This window comes from Rhinolophus ferrumequinum, chromosome 10 (assembly GCF_004115265.2).
Source record: "Rhinolophus ferrumequinum isolate MPI-CBG mRhiFer1 chromosome 10, mRhiFer1_v1.p, whole genome shotgun sequence".
Lineage (NCBI taxonomy): Eukaryota > Metazoa > Chordata > Mammalia > Chiroptera > Rhinolophidae > Rhinolophus > Rhinolophus ferrumequinum.
The window spans coordinates 45,301,112-45,321,160 of record NC_046293.1 but is presented as its reverse complement, the minus strand read 5'-3'; the positions used below and the strand labels follow the sequence as shown (position 1 = coordinate 45,321,160).

Here is a 20,049-nt window from a genome sequence, read left to right as displayed (position 1 = left end):
TAGGTCGTATGGTAATTCTATTCTGAATTTTTTGAGGAACCTCCACACTGTTTTGCATAGAGGCTTACCAGTTTACATTCCCAAGAGCAATGTATAAGGGTTCCTTTTTCTCCACAACCTCTCCAACACTTGTTATTACTTGTCTTGTTGATAATAGACATTTTAACAGGTCTGAGGTGGTATCACATTGTGGTTTTGATTTGCATTTCCCTAATACTAGTGAAGTTGAGCATTTTTTCATTTATATGTTGGCCATTTGTATCTGCTCAAGTCCTCTGTCAATTTTTTAATTGGACTGTTTGTGTTTTTGTTGCTGAGTTATATGAGTTCTTCATATATTTTGGATATTAGCCCCTTATCAGCAGTGTGGTTTGCAAATATTTTCTTCCATTCAGTTGGTTGCATTTTTGTTTTGATAGTTTCTTTTGCTGTGCAGAAGCTCTTTAGCTTGATATAGTCCCATTTATTTTTAACTTCCTTTGCCTTTTAGGTCAAATTCATAAAATCCCCTCTAAGATGAAGGTCCACAAGTTTAGTATCTATGCTTTCTTCTCAGCAATTTCCTGTTTCAGGTCTTATATTTAGGTCTTTGATCCATTTTGAGTTAATTTTGGTATATGGTGACAGCAGTCTAGTTTCATTCTTTTGCACATGGCTTTCCAATTCTCCCAGTACCATATATTGAAGAGGCTGTCTTTTCTCCATTGTATCTTTGTGGCTCCTCTGTTGAAAACTACCTGCCCATATATATGTGGTTTTATTCCTGGGTTTTCAGTTCTATTCCATTGGTCTGTGTGTCTGTTTTCCTACCAATACCATGCTGTTTTGAGTATAAGACAGTCCAATTCTTAAATGGACCAAAAACTTGAATAGACATTCCTCCAAAGAAGATACAGAAATGGCCAACAACCACACAAAATATTGTTCATCATCACTAGCCATTAGGGAAATACAAATCAAAACCACAATGAGACACCACTTCATACTTACCAGGATGGCAATAATAATAATAGTAACAATAATAATAATAATAGGAATATAACAAGTGTTGGCAAGGATGTGGAGAAACTGGGACTCTAGTACATCATTAGTAAGAATGTAAAACATTCTTATGGAAAACAGTTTGGTGGTTCCTCAAAAAGCTAAACATAGAATGACTACATGACCCAGCAATCCCATTCCTAGGTATGCACCCAACAGAAGTAAAAACAGAAACTCAGAACTGATACTTATGCACCAATATTCATTGCAGCATTATTCACAATAGCCCAAAGGTGGAAATAACCCAAATGTCCATTACAGGATGAATGAATAAACAAATTGTGGTATATACATACAATGGAGTATCATTCACCTACAAAAAAGAATGAAGTTCTGATACATGCTAGAACACAGATGAACCTTGAACACATGCTAAGTGAAAGAAGCCAGACACAAAAGGACAAATATTTTATGAAATACCTATCTAAAATAAGCAGATTCATAAAAACAGGAAGTAGAATGGTGGTTGCCAGGGGCTGAGGGTAGGGGGAATAAGGAGTTAATGCTTAACAGGTATAGAGTTTCTGTTTGGGGTGATGAAAACGTTTTGGAAATAGTGGCGACGGTTGCACAACACTGTAAATGTAATTAACGCCAGTGAACTGTGCACTTGAAAATGGTTAAAATGGCATATTTTATATTATGGATATTCTACCACAACAACAACAAAAACTTTTTTTAAACACAGAAGCTATCTTAAAGGGAGGTACAGTGGCCAAATTTGGGCATCAAAATAATGGTAGCAACAAATAACACACTGAATAAAATAGGAATCCATGAATCTACAATGATATAAACAAAGTTTCATTTTTTTGAAGGGGGTGGTGAAGAGAAGAGAAAGGTCTTCCTTACAACAGAATGTCTGCACAATAAATATAGAAACAGTCTATTTACAAAATCTTCCATTAAAACCTATCATGTTGGAGACACCAGTTAGCTCAGTTGGTTAGAGCATGGTGCTAACAACACCAAGGTTGCCCTGGTTCAGTCCCCCCATGGACCACTGTGAGCTGCGCCCTCCTTAAACAAACAAACAAACAAAAGACCCATCATGTTAATAATCAAATCAGGCAAGAAACATCAATGGATGCTAAAACTAGTGAGTGAAAGTGGGATCTAGAACAAAATAGTCAAATAATTTCAAAGTTATCTCTTATTTTGAAGAGATACAAAACATTAATTTTATGGGAGGAGGCTAACTTCACAGTGAAGAAATTTTGCAGACTCTGTCTTAATCAAGTGATAAAAGTCAACAACACCAACATGAGGACAAACCAAGAACATGTGCAACCTAATAGGGTTCAATGAAAAGAATACAGCATCACTTCTGGGACTGCCCTGGCAAAAATGCATAACCTGGATCTAATCATGAAGAAACATTAGAGAAACCTAAATTGAGAAACATTCTACAAAATGTCTGCCCTGTAATCTTGCCATAAAAGTCATCCATAAAAGTCAAGGAAAGACTGAGGAATTGTTCCAGATTCAAGAAGTCTACAAAAATATGACCTATGAGCTCAGATTAGATCTTTTTGCTATAAAGCACATTATTGGGGCACTTTTGGAGACATTAATGGGGTCAGTGATGAAGGGTTACAAGGGTTCTTTAATTATTTTTGCAACTTTTCTATAAATTTTAACATTGTTCCAAATAAATGTTTTAAATGCTCTAATATTTTCTTCCCACAATACAAAGAATTATTGTGTATGCCCCACTAACCAAAACAACAACACTGATTAGCATGGTTTTCCTAATTACTCAGAACCATATTCTCTTACCCATATACACAACTACTCTCTGCCTGGTTTACAATGCAGTGATTATTTTTTCTAAAACAGCTATTCTATTTACAAAATCTTATAGGTATAGGTAGGAGCTCTTCAATGAGCCCATCTGTTAGAGAATAACTTATAGCCAGTAAGAGCTATAGCTTCTGTGTTAGCGTAAAACCTGGGGTGTTACTGAAGACATCCAGATCCACACATCAAGTGAAGGTGCACGAAGGTGTTGAAGTGGAAGTACTTTCTACTCCACTGTGCTTGCTTTATTTTTTTTCATAAAAATTATCTGTTTTATCTGCTTACTATCTATAATCCATACTAAAATGGTAGGCTTCATGAAAAGTAGGAGTTTCTTATCCCCAAAGGGTAGAAGAGTAACAGACATCTATCAGACACACCATATTTATCACATGAATGAATATATCATGTAGAATGAACTCTATATCCTGAAAACAGGGAATATATCTTGTTTTAACGCTATCGTACGGTTAAGAAAACTGATCTGCTAATGGCCAATGAATTGAAAACAGTAGAATAAGAGTACAGGCAACACTCTCTGATCACAGATCACTAGAATATACAATGTCAGAATCATTATAAAACTGCTATATATCAGAATGAATGGGCTACAGTTACAGCAATGCTTAAAGGAAATATCAAAAGTCTTCTTATATGGGGTGGCCAGTTACCTCAGTTGGTTAGAGCGCGGTGCTCTTAACAACAAGGTTGCTGGTTCCATCCCCACATAGGCCACTGTGAGCTGCGCCCTCCACAACTAGACTGAAACAACTACTTGACTTGGAGCTAATGGGTCCTGGAAAAAACACACTTAAAGTAAATTTTAAAAAGAAAAAAAAAAGTTTTCTTATACTAATTAGAAGGAAAGAAAAAATAAAGTGAATATCCAAATTAAAATGTTAGATTTTTTTTAATGGAAACAGAAGTGTTACAGGCTTTTAGAAGGCAAACTGAAAACATCTATAAAAATTTAAAATACATACTATGCCCTTCGACCCAGAAATTCCGCTTTCACAATTGATTCCACAGAAACTGAATAAAGTACTGTTTCATAAAGAATTGATGTATTTGGATTTATTGCAGCACTATTTTATACTGGAACCAAAGTGAATATTCATCAATAGGTGAACAGTTAAATTATTTAGTATATCCACATCATGAAATATTACTTGCCCATTAAAAAGAATCAAATTAAAGTTAAACCAAATAACTTGGAGGGATTTCCATAAGCCTCTCAATGAGAAAAGCAACTTACAGAAAAGTATATATAGCATGATCTCATTAACAACAATCAAATACCATGAATGTTTATGAATACAGAAACATATACCAAGCTGTTAACATGGCTGTGGTGATTAGGGAGTCATATATATGATTTATATCATTTATGTAACACTATACACATAAAGTGGAAAACATAAAATGCTAATAAAAACAGGGAGAGAGAAAAAAGGTAAAAAGAGAAACTTATCTAAAAAACTGAAAAACAATAGAATTAAAATAAACCTAAGAACTGTTTCTTTGGGGGGAAATATTAACCATTAGCTAATCTAATCAAAAGTTTTATTTTTATTTTTTTTGGCAGGGGGGCAGTTTGGGTTTTCATATTTAGATCTTTATTATGCCCAATATTTATTTTGACACACAAGCTTCCAATTTCACATTCTTTTCAAATGAATGACGGCTGTCCCAGCATTATTTATTGATGAGTTCGTTCTTTCCCCATTTGATTTGTAATGCTACTGTTGCTATATCACGAACTCCTAGACATATCTAGGTTTACTTCTAGACTCCTTATTCCATTTTACTTTCTACATTACTACTTTTTAAGTTTTGATACATGATGTAATGAGTCTTCACATTTTTTTCAAGACTATTTTTGCTATTTGGTCCTTTACTCCTTCATATTAATTTTAGAATTAGCTTACCAACTTCCATGTTAAAAAAAAAAAATCCTGGAATTTAGACTGGAACTATATTAAATTCATACCCAAATTTAAGGAGAAACGATATCTTTATGATTCTTTCTTCCCAGCCAAGGATGTCACACATATGTTGCTCCTTTTTTTCAGGTCTTTTCAAATGTAAATGTCCTTTAGAAATGACTTGTAATTTCATCTATGTAAGTTTCATACACTTTTCTTAGATTTATTCATATTACTCCTTATAGCTTTTATGCTATCATAAATATTTTTTAAATTACATTTTCTAATTTATGCTGCTAATATTTAATTTTATTATATTGAACTTACTCATTTCCTAATAGTTCTAATAGTGTATGGACTCTCTTGGATTTTCTGCATAGATAATCATATCATCTGTAAATAGTTTTGTTACTGTGGGGGCTGAGACCTCCCCTAACATGATGAATAGAAGCACTGAAAGCAGGCATTATTGCTTTGTTCTGATTCCAAAGTCAATGCTTTTACTTTTACCATTCAGTACGGCAAATCCCCATTTACCAGATAAAGGAAATTCTCTTCCATTCTTAAAGTTTTTATAATTACTGTGTTAGTTTTAACACAATAATTAAACTTTATCACAGTATTTTCAGCATTTATTCTTTCTCCTGCTTCTTTTGGGAGAGGCAGTGCACCACGAGTTCTAAACGTCCCTGTACATCCCTGCCATGTACATGTAAGCCCAATTGTAAGACCTAACCATCCACTGATACTTAATGGTTTCTGTAGCTGGTCACATACAAATTAAATAGGTCAAGGTCACCACAGTCTAACTACTGTGTGACTGTTGGCTCCCAGGGAAAGAAGGACTGGCTTGCTTCCTGCTTGCTACAAAAGGTACCAAGCTTTTGGCCCTTCAGCTGCAGTGCACCTCACCATCTCTGCTCATCACATCACCCTGTGGGCCTTGGGGACAGGAAACCAGTACTCCCATACTGATGTCCCCGCTGATGGCTGTGCTTCCAGTAATAACTGCCTTCCTCTGATCCACTGAATCCTGTTGTCTACTTTTGGCACCTAGGATATTCTACGGCAGTTGATTCCTTGCCATTCTCTATGTTGTTGGGGCAATTCTCTGACAGTTTAAATGAGATATTTAAAAAGCTCCTTTTATAACTTCTACCACTACTATGAAGTAATTTTTCAAAACTATCAATCTAGTTAAATCTGTCCATCTTTTTTTCTACTATTCTATCAGATGTCTCTATAAGTAACCAAAGTGCACAATGATTGAGGTCCTTCGAAAACGTGTTTTCCTAACAGAATTCTACTGATCAATATAAAGCAACTGAGACAACACCTTATAGTAGGAGAAACTTTATAATGATGCAAATATTCTGGAAAAAATGCCTTACCTTCCAATTAACCTTATAATACAATTAACTTGATAATAATATATTAATTGCTCAAATATTTTTAAATATGTATTATAAATTATAAAATGCCAATAGACAGAACACTAGCTATTAGTGCTACTGTTTTATTACACAGTCACAAAATAATATATACTACTTGTTGCTTTCAAAATTTTAAATCCTAATAAAAAATATTTCACCTATGTGTCTTGAGGTTAGATTTTAACAGGAGATGTCCCAGTGAGTCAAGTAGCAAAGCCGTTACATTATTTTCATCTTTTTACCTGTATTCAGGCTGACGACTTGTAGAATGATCATCTCTTGTCCATTTATAGCTAGATTCGTCCTGTAAAATAAAATTAAAAATACTTAGATATTTGTTTACAATTACTTTGGTCAAGTAGGATATATCTAAGCATACTACTGGAAACTAGTCTCTAAGGCCAAAATAGTATAAGGGCAAAAGTACCATTCTAAATTTCTCAGAGTTTAAAAGGCATAAAATAAAAAAGATACAAATCATCCATTTCAACAACTAATTTAGTAAATTGAGAACCTATAGAACCATTTACCTCTACGAAAATGCTTTAATATTTCTTTAGTAGGCCCTAACAGCCTTATTGCCAAAGACACATATACTAACATAACAAAAGCTAAGGATTGTTAAATAACAAAGGCTTGATTTAAATTTAATCAAGCATACATTTTTTGACCTTCATTTTATTCTTCATATGGCAAGTTCTCTCACCAATTTTCAGATTTAAGCCCAATGAAGAATTTGCTACTTTCCCCCTTTTCTCATTCAACTTTTTTTTTTCTCACCTTACCTCCCATTAAAAACCCTAACTGGAAACAATATAAGAAACCATCACTTACTGATAAGCTATATTAGAGCAACATGTAGCACTACATTGAAAATTAATCAAAGAAAGCAAGCACATTTTGTCCTCTAAGACAGACACACTTGAAAACAGGCATAACAAGGAACCACATAGAATTCACACCCAATTACTTTAAAATTATACGCAGAATAACATGTGACTGACTTACAATCAAACACTATTCAGCTAAAATAAATACTATTTTCATCTCCCTCTTTAGCACTGAACCCCTACTCCTTACATAAGTAAAATGTATTCATCATTTTCCTTCAAACATTAAGTATAAACAAACAAAAGAAAAGATTCAACAATTACTGTGTAATGTTTGCTTTATAGAACCAAACTCTATATAAGAATTAATGTCATGAAAGTCCTAAGGATGCCAAGTGGGCTTTAAAGAGAAAATGGTGTATACAGTATGAACAAACACAATTTGTAACAATAATAGAAAAAATTATTGTTAAGGCACTTTTATGCCACAAGGTTTTAGGAAAAAAAAACATGTTTGTGAGGATTCAAATACAATCAGTCTAATGAATCCAAAATTCCCTCTCTACACTAAAGGGCCACAGGGTTTTCACAGATAACAACTTTATGCAAAGGTCAAATTATTTCTGAGACTACCTGGAAAAAGAGCTGATGGCAAAATCCAATATTTTTAGAACAGGGATAATGCATGCTTACTTTTCAACACTGAATACCTCTTCCTAAAGGAACAGTATGACATTTAAAACTTAAGCAAAATAAAAATTAAATCTATGAGAAGTAAGGAAGCTGTAACACTCCAAACTTTAAAAACAAGCGCAAGAAAACACTGAATAGTCTCATTACCACTATAGAATTGTCAGGGTCACCATGATATAGTCGTAAGAGAGTTGGACTCCCACACATACCCACCCTCATTAAATTACCTTATCTCCCTTTCTTTAAAGATAAAGTATGAAAACTAATTCCAACAGCTTATGTGAGGTCAAATGTTACGATAAGTAATGCCTGAATATGCACTGTTAATTACAATATTATATAGTAGGGAAAGGGTAAAAGAGAATATGTAGGAAAATGGTCTAGCAGAGGAATGTTGTAAAAATGCAAGCTAGGGCAAAGGAATAGTTTCAATCAAGTTCAATGACAGATTACTGCAACATTAAATACACACTTTTAGATTATTAAAGATGATCAAGAGAAAAACATATAATAGTAATAGTAATGATAGCAGCTAACATTTTATAAGTGCTTACTACACATCAGGCAACGTTCTCAGCAGTTTCTAATCTGAGTAAGTAGACTTTAATAACTATAACCAAAGTGAAACTGAGTCTCAACAACCTTAACCCAACCTTGCCTACAGCATTTCATCATGACAAAAATAATCAAAATAATTATAAGTGGGCACATCAGTAAGAGATGGTAACCACCTGCTTATCACTTATTAAGTACCAAGGCAATAAATAGATTACCTTTAACTGCTTCAGCAAATCCCTGCCAATTTGGTGGATAAAAAAGCAAGCTAGTTGGAATTAATGTCATTTAGATAGAGCTATCCAGAGTGCTTACCCACTCTGTCCAGCACCCCAAAATTCTTAACTACCAGTTCCCATTTGACAGCTCCAGTAGGCAATTCAACAGAGCCATCGAGCAGGAAGTGTTTATTTAACTGCCTTCATGGCCAGTCACATAAATTTCAAAAATTACATAATTTTTAAACTTATGAAAAAATAACAATTAGTACATGGGGGAAATTTACATACTCCTCTGTGAGGTGGACCACTTCTTCGATCATGAGAAAAACTGCGGCCCTCGTCATAGTCTCGGTAAGCAACATGACTGCAATATCTACTGTAGTTTCCTTCACCAGGTCTGTCTAGTAGTGGTGGTTTCTTTGGCACAATATTAACTACTCTATGGCAGCCATCCTAAAACAGACAAAAAGAAATATATAAAAATCACTAATTTCTCTACTTGGTTTTGGAAAGGTTTTTTTTTTTGTTTTTTTTTTTTAAAGCACAGGAGTTCTTATCCTTAATCAAATAGAGTAAACGTAAAAACAAACAAAAATGCATTCATGAAATAATATGACTATAACTAATAGTAAGGTCTTCACATGGATTAAAGGAAATAAAATTGTTCAATGAAGAAAGCAAGGTGTTTAATAAAATAACATGCAGCAATGCAGAAAACTAATCATAAGTAAAAGAAAAAATACAATATTATTGTTTTAATAAAAAATAAACTACAGAAAGAGTGTTACAGTAGCTCTAATCCCTAATTGCCTAGGAATTTTAGAAATAAAATCATTTAAGATAGCACACATCTTTGGTCTACTATTGAAGTATACCGTTCAGAAGAAATACAAGGTTTTTACACATAAGCAACAGCAAATAGGGAGGTAATACTGGGGTGGGAAGATTATGAGGAAACATTTTGCTATTTCTCCACAGCAATGGATAGCGGTGAGTCTGACTTCATAGGTGTGGAAGCAAAATAAAACCAATATAAAATTTGAACAAATTTTCAAAGTATTATGGTAATATTTTAAAATTTTAGCAACTGAATGGATTATTTGTGGGGGTTGGGAAATTAGACAAAAGGAAAACCACACTGTGAAGTAACTGAACAAAAATATTATCAACAGTAAGAACTAGAGAGCTACAGAGCACATATCTGTAAATAATCTGGTCTTAAGAACTCGTGCTTTCTATCAATATCAGATAAAATATATGTGAAAGAAACTGGCAAGTTATCAAGGTATAAGACATAATCAATATAAGCTAACTAACACGGCAAAATAAAAAACCAAAACATAAAGCCTAACAGTCAAAGCTGGATACTTTACCATACTCAGCCTCAGTTTCAATATCTGAGAAATGAGATTAATACTAACACCTACCTCATGGGGTTGTTGTGAGGGCTAAACAAAAGAGATTGTAAAGCATTTAGCACAGTGGCATAAACTAAATGCTCAAAAAAATGTTTGCTATTTTGATCACTACTTTGTAAGTCTAAGTGAAACACTAAATTCCTCCAAGTGTCTATTTCCTTAAATTACTTCTTAGCATTAATAACTACAACTATTCAGTTAATAAATTATTATATCTTATTAAAACTTCCCAATGGGTAGGAAATCTGTCAACGTGCTGGGGAAAAAAATAATTAATATTTCATATTTACTTAATAGCTGAAATGATCTAAATTATTTTCCATGGGGATAATAAGGTGGTTTCCTTCTTTAGTATGCTAGATATTAAACTGTAAGATATATGTTATGTTTATATAAAATATAGTACACAAATGAATTTACTGACTCTTCTAAACACTCTTTCACATAGATTTGAATTATATTTAAGCAAATAGAGCTTCTAAAAAAATTGGCATTAAGCCAAAATTAGCAACCTCACAATTTATAGCATTTTCTAATTCAAAATTTGTTACTCAAAACCTTTAATTAAAAATTTTTTATAGAAGTAGAATCACTGTTTTCTCCAATTCCAAGAAAATTCCATTCCACAATATCGTTGTTTGTTTGTACATGCTTATTTGAAGGGATGGTAGAGTGAGTGTGCTGTCTAAACACTACTATGAATAAAAAGAGAGCTTCTTACTTTACCAATCGGGCTGTTCCTTTGTTCAACTCCCCGTTACTAGAAAGTTATTTCAGGATTTAAAAATGTATATGGTAGAACTTTCAATGAACTAAAACTCAAATTACATTTAGTTATGTATTTAACAAATTATTTTTACCAAATAACAAATGGGAAAAAAAACCAAAAATTCCTAATGACAGCTCTTGTGTGAAAATAAGTGTTCAAACATAAGTACATATACCATTTCCACTCTGTAAGCATCTAATCTTAAAGAAGACTCACTGGCTATCTGAAAAGATTTAAGCAAACAAAGATGCCTGTAGGAGATGTGACAAAGGAAGATTGTATTTTCAGAGACAGTTCATGTCTTATCCAGATATACCATTCACGGATTTCTTTTTCTTTCCAGTAAAATCCATGATGAGAGGCAAAGATTTTAGAATTTCTCTTCCAAAGGCTTATAGTATTGAGAAAGTTCAAACAATATTTTTTCAAACAGTATGCAATGCCAGACCTGAATGGAAATTCAATCACTGTTTGAAATTCTTGTACAAATCTTACACTGAGCTATAAACATGTTAATGAAACTACACAAGGCCTCAGGTATTGATATGTTTGGAACCTCCATTTAAAAAATATCTTAGAAAACAATGGCACCATTACATACAAACCAGTAATTAAAATTATAACTTACAAAGTATATCTCAAAAGGTTTTTAAGGATAACAGGATCGCTTTCAATTAACTAGAAAAAGAACTCAATGGAATTAAAACATGTCTATTATGGAAAATGCGGGCATTTCAAACCATAAGTTTGAACGTAAAATCTCAATTTACCTCCATGAAATCAATTTTCATTGCTTTTTTTCATTATGAAAATATCTACAATATCACTATTAATTTAAAAGATCAGAGTAGATTAAGTTAATACAATTGATGCATATTTATGCTATTATCAATTTTCTGTGTATGTTACTAGAATTTCCGAAAATATGCATGGAATCTATCTGATTTGCCCCTCCAAAGTTAGTATAAATGGTATGATGAGTCAGACCAAAAGTAAAACTTATATGTAGCTCATTAAAAACACAATTAAAAAGCCTATTTTACTTAATGATTTATCTACTCTGACAGGATGTAGAAGGCAAAAATTTGCATATAAACTTAAATATTTTTTTGAAGTTATACTTGTCTGAAATTTACACTTTCGTATTTGTCATTATCTTAGGGGCGAAGCAATTACTACCACAAGGTCTTCTGAATTTCTGAAATAAGGATTGTTCAGTCTGCTTATGCTAATGAAAAGCTGATCAGATTAAGATAAATATCAAATTAGCTTGGCAATTTTGAAATCTGAAATGGTGATTGTTGTTACAAAATAAGCAATTATTTTTTAATTTACTATCAATTCCAAATTAACGTAACTACCTGTTATGAGAAATGCTTTCATTTTAGTAACTTAAAGCATCAAGTTTGATGGTTTTGTTTCATTATATACCTAAATCTATGTCAAAATTTCCATACTAATGTTTAGTCTCATTATTAGGCTGGGTATAAATTATGAGGATTACTGTTTCTTTAAAATCATTTATTTTTCAATGTCATTAAAATATACTTTGCACTCAACACAAAAACATTTTCTTTAAAATAAAACTTTAGGGTCAGCCCGGTGGCTCAGGCGGTTGGAGCTCCATGCTCCTAACTCCGAAGGCTGCCGGTTTGATTCCCACATGGGCCAGTGGGCTCTCAGCCACAAGGTTGCCAGTTCAACTCCTTGAGTCCTGCAAGGGATGGTGGGCAGCGCCCCCTGCAACTAAGATTGAACACGGCACCTTGAGCTGAGCTGCCTCCAGGATGGCTCAGTTGGTTGGAGCACGGGCTCTCAACCACAAGGTTGTCAGTTCGATTCCTCGACTCCCACAAGGGATAGTGGGCTGCGCCCCCTGCAACCAGAAAACAGCAACTGGACCTGGAGCTGAGCTGCGTCCTCCACAACTAAGACTGAAACTAAGACACAACTAAGACAACAACTTGAAGCTGAACGGCACCCTCCACAACTAAGATTGAAGGGACAACAACTTGACTTGGGGGAAAAAAAAAAGTCCTGGAAATATACACTTTTCACCAATAAATTCCTATTCCCCTTCCCAATAAAATCTTTAAAAAAAAAAAAAATAAATAAATAAATAAATAAATAAATAAATAAATAAAACTTTAATACATAAGCACCTCGCCTTAAGTATTCTTAGCTTTTAGAGACACATACTGACATATTTACTTGCATTAGAAATATGGTATCTTGGATTTACTTCAAAATAATCTGAGAAGGAGGGAAATTGTGAAGGCACAGACAAAACAAGATTGACTATGAGTTCATAATTGCCACTTGAATGATTTGTCCATGGGGAGTTCATTATATTATTTTGTCTACTTTCATATACTTAATTTTTGCCCTTATAAAGTCAAAAACAGCTAAAACACACTAAACTACCAACAAAGTAACTAAGTACGATGGCACATGTAGTCAATGTCATTCCTTCCTAACACAACAACTTAAGAGTACACATGCAAGCCTCATGGGTACAACCTTGTTGGTCTTATTCACTGCTCTTTCCCCATCACCTGAACAGCACTTGGCACACAGTAAGCACAGCATACATAATACATATATATTCTACGTGGCTATCGCAATTTTATATCACTTTTGGCATCATGTGCTTCTTACTAGAAAAGTACCAAACAAACCACACCTGACTAAAAATTCCTATTACATAAGCTGGTAACTTTGGCTTTCATAAACTTGAGTTTCTTCACTCTGATCTCTCACATAAAGGAGAGATGGGAGGATAAATAGATGATAAAGCAAGTTCAGTAAAATCTTAATAGTTAAATCTAAGAGGTGAGTGTTTGGATATAAAATATATCACTATAAAATTCTTTCAATTTTGCTGCATGTTTGAAAACTTTCATAATAAAATATTGGTTAAAGTTGTACTTACATAACTTAAAAGTGATTATATAAAACAATAATAAAAATGTGGGGCATAAAGAGAATAAGAATTAAGATATGCATGGGAACATTTAAAATACGTGTTTCATGAAATAAGAGCGGGAAGAAAAGGAACGTTTCCACATACTGTATTTTAAACAGTAGTATACGAAATATGTATATAATTGAATTGCTAAATGAAGTAGATTGGACTATTTCAATTTGGATGAAAGAAAGATTTCTGGATTACATTTTGGGTACATTTATATTTGAAAATATATGGAACAAGTATGTTTCATATATTCTCTACACAGTCTCAGAAATTAACAAAATCATGTTCTGAATTCACTGAAGAATTTAGTTTTGATTGGTTAAACTCTCTAGGAGAGAGAAAAAAAAGCAGTGACAAGAAGTGTAGAAACATTCAACTAACTCAAGAAAATATTGTTATATAACTACTTTGTCATAAAGCCTAATTATGTAACTCAAAATTAACTGAATGTGATAGAAAAAAAAGTAAACTGTTGTTGACATCACTACTCTCAATCTGTACAATTCCCACGGCTATTAGAAAATTTTTGACTTAACATGTGTTTGTTAAAGGAACAAAAAAAGGCAGGTAGAAGCAGATAGAACTGCTTCAGCCCGAATTTTACTACTATGCCTAGGGTATATGCTGCTAAGTGTTTTAAGCCTAATTTCCAAACTTTACAACCCCTAAAAATTCTGAAACTGAAACTTGTCCTCCATTTTAAAATAAGCCAATGAAAAATGAACATTTTATGTTTCAACTTCATTGAAATGTTCCATAATACCTATCTGTTCTCTGTCAAGCTAACAAGATAAGACTCCCAAACTGGAAGTTGACTGGTTATCTAAAACCCATTCTGTCACAAAATTTGATAAAGCCTAAGAAATCAGATAATCAAGCTCGTAGAAATTACAAAAATAGTATAAAGAATGCCTTCAAAAATAAGGGCCTTACAGACATCTGGAACTTAAACACAGAATTTCTGATGACAATTTCCTCCCAATAGAGGAATGTGTATACTTACATTTAGATTCCCTGCAGTGTACCTCTTTGGGCTTTGTCTTCTATCTACCCAAGTTTAAAACCAAATAAAAATTTCTGTGAAAGCACCTTACAAAAGTAACTTATTATTGATTCAGAAGTAATTTTTAAAGTGCTATAAAGTCCTAAAGTAATGATTGGTACATTTGTCAAGTTGCACATTGAGGATAAGCTTTCCAATACTCAAATTTAGGGTGACTTCATATGGGCATCAAAATATATGAGTATTCAACTGCCTTTCCAAGTTCATCAAGGCTAGAAGCTCACAAAATAGCCTCTTTTATTAATGAAGTCATACTAATATAGTAGGTATCTCCTCAAGTCTCCCCTTCATGTCATACTTTATGTCATATCCAGTAGTTCCTCAAATACATTTCTGATATATCAGAATTGGGAATGAATGGGCCAAGGGGAGAAGAAAAAAAGAGAAATGCAGCAAAATCACTTTTCTATTAGAGAACAGAACCCAAATATAAAAAGTAAAATAGAACACTACCTTTTCCTATCCCAGGCACTAATGATAGTGGGTTCTCACTTTTTAAAGAATTAACTAAAGTTATGTATTTAGAAAAATATGACACGCCTTTTCAAAATGTTAAGTGAGTTATGACATACACACAAAGGAAGTATACAAATCATAAATGTACTCCTGGATAAATTTTCACAAGTTAATCACTCTGTAATTACCACCCCACTCAAGAAACTGAACATTCCTAGCAAGGCAAAAGCCTTCTTCTGCTCTCTCCCACCACTACCTCTGTCTCCCCAAAGTACCTGCTTTCCTGGCTAGTTTTACCTGTTCTGAAACTTTATATAAAAGAAGACACACAGGATATACTCTTCTTTCTTTCAGTGTTACGTCTGTGAGGTTCACACATACTGTTCCATTTGGCAGCAGTCCTTTCATTTCCATTGCTGTATGACTGCACAACTAATTTATCCACTCTCCGGCTGGACAGACTGTTACCATTTTGGAATTCTTATGAACAATGCTGTTTGTCAACATTCTATGCACGTCAACAGGATAAACCAACACATGGTAGTTTGTAAAACAACATTAGATGATCTCTGCTTTGAAGCAAATATTTGAAAACTTTCAATAGTTATGTCTTTATTAGAGCCAAAGTCAGAAATTATAACTTTATTGATTTACATTTCTAGTTTTAGTGTCACTTATCAAACTCTTTAACCAACGATTCAGTGAGTCTATGAAATCAGATGTGAATATAAAATGACTTTTTCACCTAAATGTAGGCAACAAACACAACAATAGCAGCAGCTTCATCACTAACAGAAACCAGAGATGTTTTTATATGTTACTGCTGTTGCAGACACGTATCTTGAAATATCATTTACACTTATCACTTCTTTGAAAACATAGCAATGAAAACCCCACCATGAACTCTTGCTATTCAATGACCTGCTAAAGAAGTATGTATTACTACATCACAAATTTGGGTTTTAATAGTTTAATAATTATATACAAATTAGAAGTGGTCTCCTTTAATTCTGCGTATTTTGTTTTATAGTTTTAAAAATGCTATTCTGAGAAGTGATCCATAGGCTGCCCCAGACTGCTAAAGAGACCCATGACACAAAAATCTTAAGAACCTATGCCTATCCTTTATTTAACTAAAATGGAAGGTGTAACACAGAAGGCAATGGTATAATTTCCAAGAACCATCAAAAAGGTATGTTGAGGGGAAGGGGGAGGACTTAAATTGCTAACCAAAATAAGGCCTAGTTCACCAGAAAAAAAAAAAAATGGATCTGAGTCTCGAGGAGGCGGGTATGTGGGAATGCACAAGGATTTATAAACTAGGAAAGGCTGACTCTGGGAGACGGAGAGACCAATCTAACGGAATTAGAAGAAAACAGAGAGGAATGAACCTGTACAAGGTCTGGCCATGTTCTGTGCTCTCAAAAGGAGAAAAGCAATCTAGGTTCCTGCACCTGTAGGAGAAACCAAGTAGCCAGAGAACTTAAGTGAGAATTCCCTTTAGGCAGTTAGAGACAATTGAGCACAGCTAGTCTGATTTCAAGGGCCACTGGAGTATAAAACATATCTATCTGCTTACTGCTGTTGAAATTATTTTACAAAGGAAAAGAGCCTCTGTTTCACATGTACACACACAAATATGGTACAGAATGAGAAGGTTTGGGTTTCTTTAGATTTTACTACAATATCCTCATTCACTAAGGACTTCTATCAGCTGTTACCTTACCATAACTGTCATCATCAGTGACTTCAGTGTTCATCTACGATCTGCATTTCTTAACTCTACATGTTAGAATCACCTGATGTACTTTTAAACAACACTGATGACCAGATCCTGCCTGCAGATGATTATGACTTAATTATCTGGGATGGGGCCCATACATCAGTATTTAACAGCTTCCTGGGTGATTTTAACATACAGCAAGGATCGAGAGCCTCAAATCTAAATCACTGACCCAAAAATCTAGCCTTAAAATTTTCTTGATCTCACATTATTTTCACCCAGCCTCTATTCTCACCACCATACATTCAATTTCAATCTCTCTGAACTTGGAAATTCTATACTCTAAAATATCAATTGTCTATCCTTCCGTCACACCCAGGTCTTCAAGCTCACTAAGTCTTTCCTGTCCCTCGACCTTCACTTCTTTCAATCCACTTCCCTTCTCACAGCCTTACTCCCTTTCTTAAACAGTCCATATCACATAATGTATTACCTCAATAATTATCAGAACCTTCAATATCCTCATCTCCCTGGGTCCACCACTCATCTTGCATCAATACAAGTGGCTTTCCCCACTCCTAAACTGGGCTACTTAGGTAATAAAGCACACAGGCGCCCCTATAGTTTATGGTGCATAGACATACTGGCCCTCAGCGAGTCATTTCAAACATCCCTGGTCAGGACATGCCTACAATGTCTACTCCAAAACTTCAATGCTGGCCTTAAGTGCCCCTCTAGCTCCTCAGCTTTGAATAGATGATCTCGCCATCTCTTAACAGAGAAAAACAAAGGCCATTAGACATGAACTTCTCAAATTCATTCTCACACAAACAATTACCCAACTAGAGATCTGGAGGGCCCCTCTTATTGACATTGATATTATTGATTATTTCCATCTTAAAACACACTATTCCCCAGCTTGTTTAAACCAGCTCCCTTGCCTAGCTATTGCTGTCAGCCCTCCTGACAGGGCTCTGTGCATCCAGTCTTAATAACTCTCTAAGTTTCACTGCAATATTTCTGTGATATAACATAGCATGCATACATACTGCAGAATGGTGTAATAAGGGTTTTATATCACAACTTTGTCCATTTCATCATGAGTATTTCCTATTGTTGTCTGATACTGTATTTCTGTATATAAATCCCTGCCCACATCTTATGGTTTCTAAACATTCTACTGGGTTCTATAAATGTTGTACCGTTCAACACGAAGTATTATTTTGAAGATTAGGAAACATATATATAACCCCTCAGTTATAGTAAGCAGTCACTAGTTAAATGTATAATTATAATAAATTACCATTTAAAGTAAGTTATCCCCTCTCTGAATGTACCTTATTTTATAATTTGGAGCCATGTAAATGTATTAAATTAAAGAAACCTAATTAAAAAAGAAAAAAAAATGCAATCCCCCAAAACTAAACATAAACTATAAAACAAACCCAACTACATATCCAACTGGTGGCATAACCACGCAGAAAATTCTTTTAAATATCTTTGAAAAACAAATTCCTAATGGGATATATCCTTGGACAGGTGAGGGCCTAAAAAAAACATTTTGTTCTCTTAAAGTCATCCTTTTTCCCATCCCTGCATTAGTCCTATATAGTGTTTATCTATATCACTTGTTTGTTGTTCTAGGTAAAGTATAAAATAATTCTATCAAGTTGAAAAAAATTTAAAAATTGAGATTTTGATTAGAAACATAAAGTCTATAAATTAACCTGAAAATAAGTGACATACAGTAATAATTAAGTCTGCTCATTCTAGAATATGGTAGGCGTTTTCATTTTTTCCATCTTAAGTCATTTTGGATCAACCACAAACTAAGCTGTAACCGAGGCCAAATGACAACCTTGAAGATAACATCACCCATTTAAATGGGCTGTAGGATTTACTGACAGTATGTAGGTAAAAAAACAACTAACATATAAACCAATATTTGTTCCCCTTTGATGGTGTATAATGAATCCATAATATACCCATATACCATGACCACAAGCCCAATGCCCTGGTACTTAGAATGGGCCTGTAAAAAGTTTAAGATTGACAGCTTCCTGACCTTCTCCAAACCCTCTCTTGGGTCTTTATAAAGGATTTCTGGGGAGAGAGTGCATATATTTATTCAATAAACACTGAGCTCCCACTATGTGCCAGGTACTAGATATAGCGCTGGGAATAGTGATAAGCAAAACAACAGCCTCCTTGAGAAAAGAGCTGGTTCCAAGTCCCCAATTCCCAGAGGCATAAGGAAACAAGCAGCAGGACAGCATACCAGAAGCTGCCTACCTGCCCCTGAGCTGCCCCTACTTTACAGTTTCATCTAGCTAGCCTGCAAACGTTTGTAGGAATACAGAAAAATAGGTGACAGCCAATAGTAGGAACAGGTGCTCAAACACTTCTTTGTTAACTGATGGTCTGACATCTATCAAATCTAAAACTTTCTTCACAAATTCAACGTGAACCCTCCATTTTAGAAATATAAACAAGAAATATAAAATATGGATTTTCTACATAAATAAAAGGTTGGCTTTTACTTTCAAACGTTTAAGTTTTAAAAGATAATCTCAATCTAGCTATATCTCAACCTAGAGTGGTAAACTTTGGGCACTTGCGGATTTTGTGATGAGGTGTGGCCTTGGTGGACCCCACTCCCCTAGACTCTAGGTTTTGGGTCATTCTGCACATGGAGAAGCGACTCACACTGGGGTGACTTCGCGGAGGTCCCCGTTCTCTCGGAAGCCTTTCATAGTCATACCGTCCCTCGGACCACATCTCATCTCTTCTGTAAGCCACTACAGAATAAAAAAGAAACCAGAGAATTACATTTTTTTTATATTATTAGGAAGTAACAGAGAAGATAAAGAAGGAGTAAATGATTACTTTCCAACAAAAATATTTTCCAGATACTCAAGGAAAAAATAATGTAAGTGACTAAGGTGAAAAAAGAATGATTAAGGCAATTCTTCTTCCAAACAATTCTGATACTTTCTTTTAAAAAATATACTAGAAAGCACACCTTCTTTCGATTCCCAAGGCTATCTAAAGCTTCAAAGAGCTTATTCCTATCAATTATGGAGAAAGACCCATAAGACCATAAATATTTCTTCATTCTCATATAGTAAAATCTAGAAAAGATTCATTT

The 20,049-nt window shown here is 34.1% G+C and overlaps 1 protein-coding gene across 11 annotated transcripts in view; it reads right to left on the bottom strand.

Moving 5' to 3' along the window:
- Positions 1-20,049, bottom strand: part of PPHLN1 (periphilin 1) — a 110,272-nt gene that overhangs the window by 78,498 nt on the left and 11,725 nt on the right. For 7 of the 11 annotated variants that reach the window (XM_033116629.1, XM_033116624.1, XM_033116626.1 and 4 more), the window contains 3 exons: positions 19,608-19,699; positions 8,787-8,951; positions 6,442-6,503 (listed from right to left, as the gene is read on the bottom strand). In XM_033116629.1, the coding sequence (XP_032972520.1) occupies positions 6,442-6,503; positions 8,787-8,951; positions 19,608-19,679 (299 nt within the window). In that variant the 5' untranslated portion in view covers positions 19,680-19,699. The remainder of the gene's footprint in view (positions 1-6,441; positions 6,504-8,786; positions 8,952-19,607; positions 19,700-20,049) is intronic. The other 4 variants (XM_033116633.1, XM_033116631.1, XM_033116630.1 and 1 more) reach the window with 1 other exon arrangement.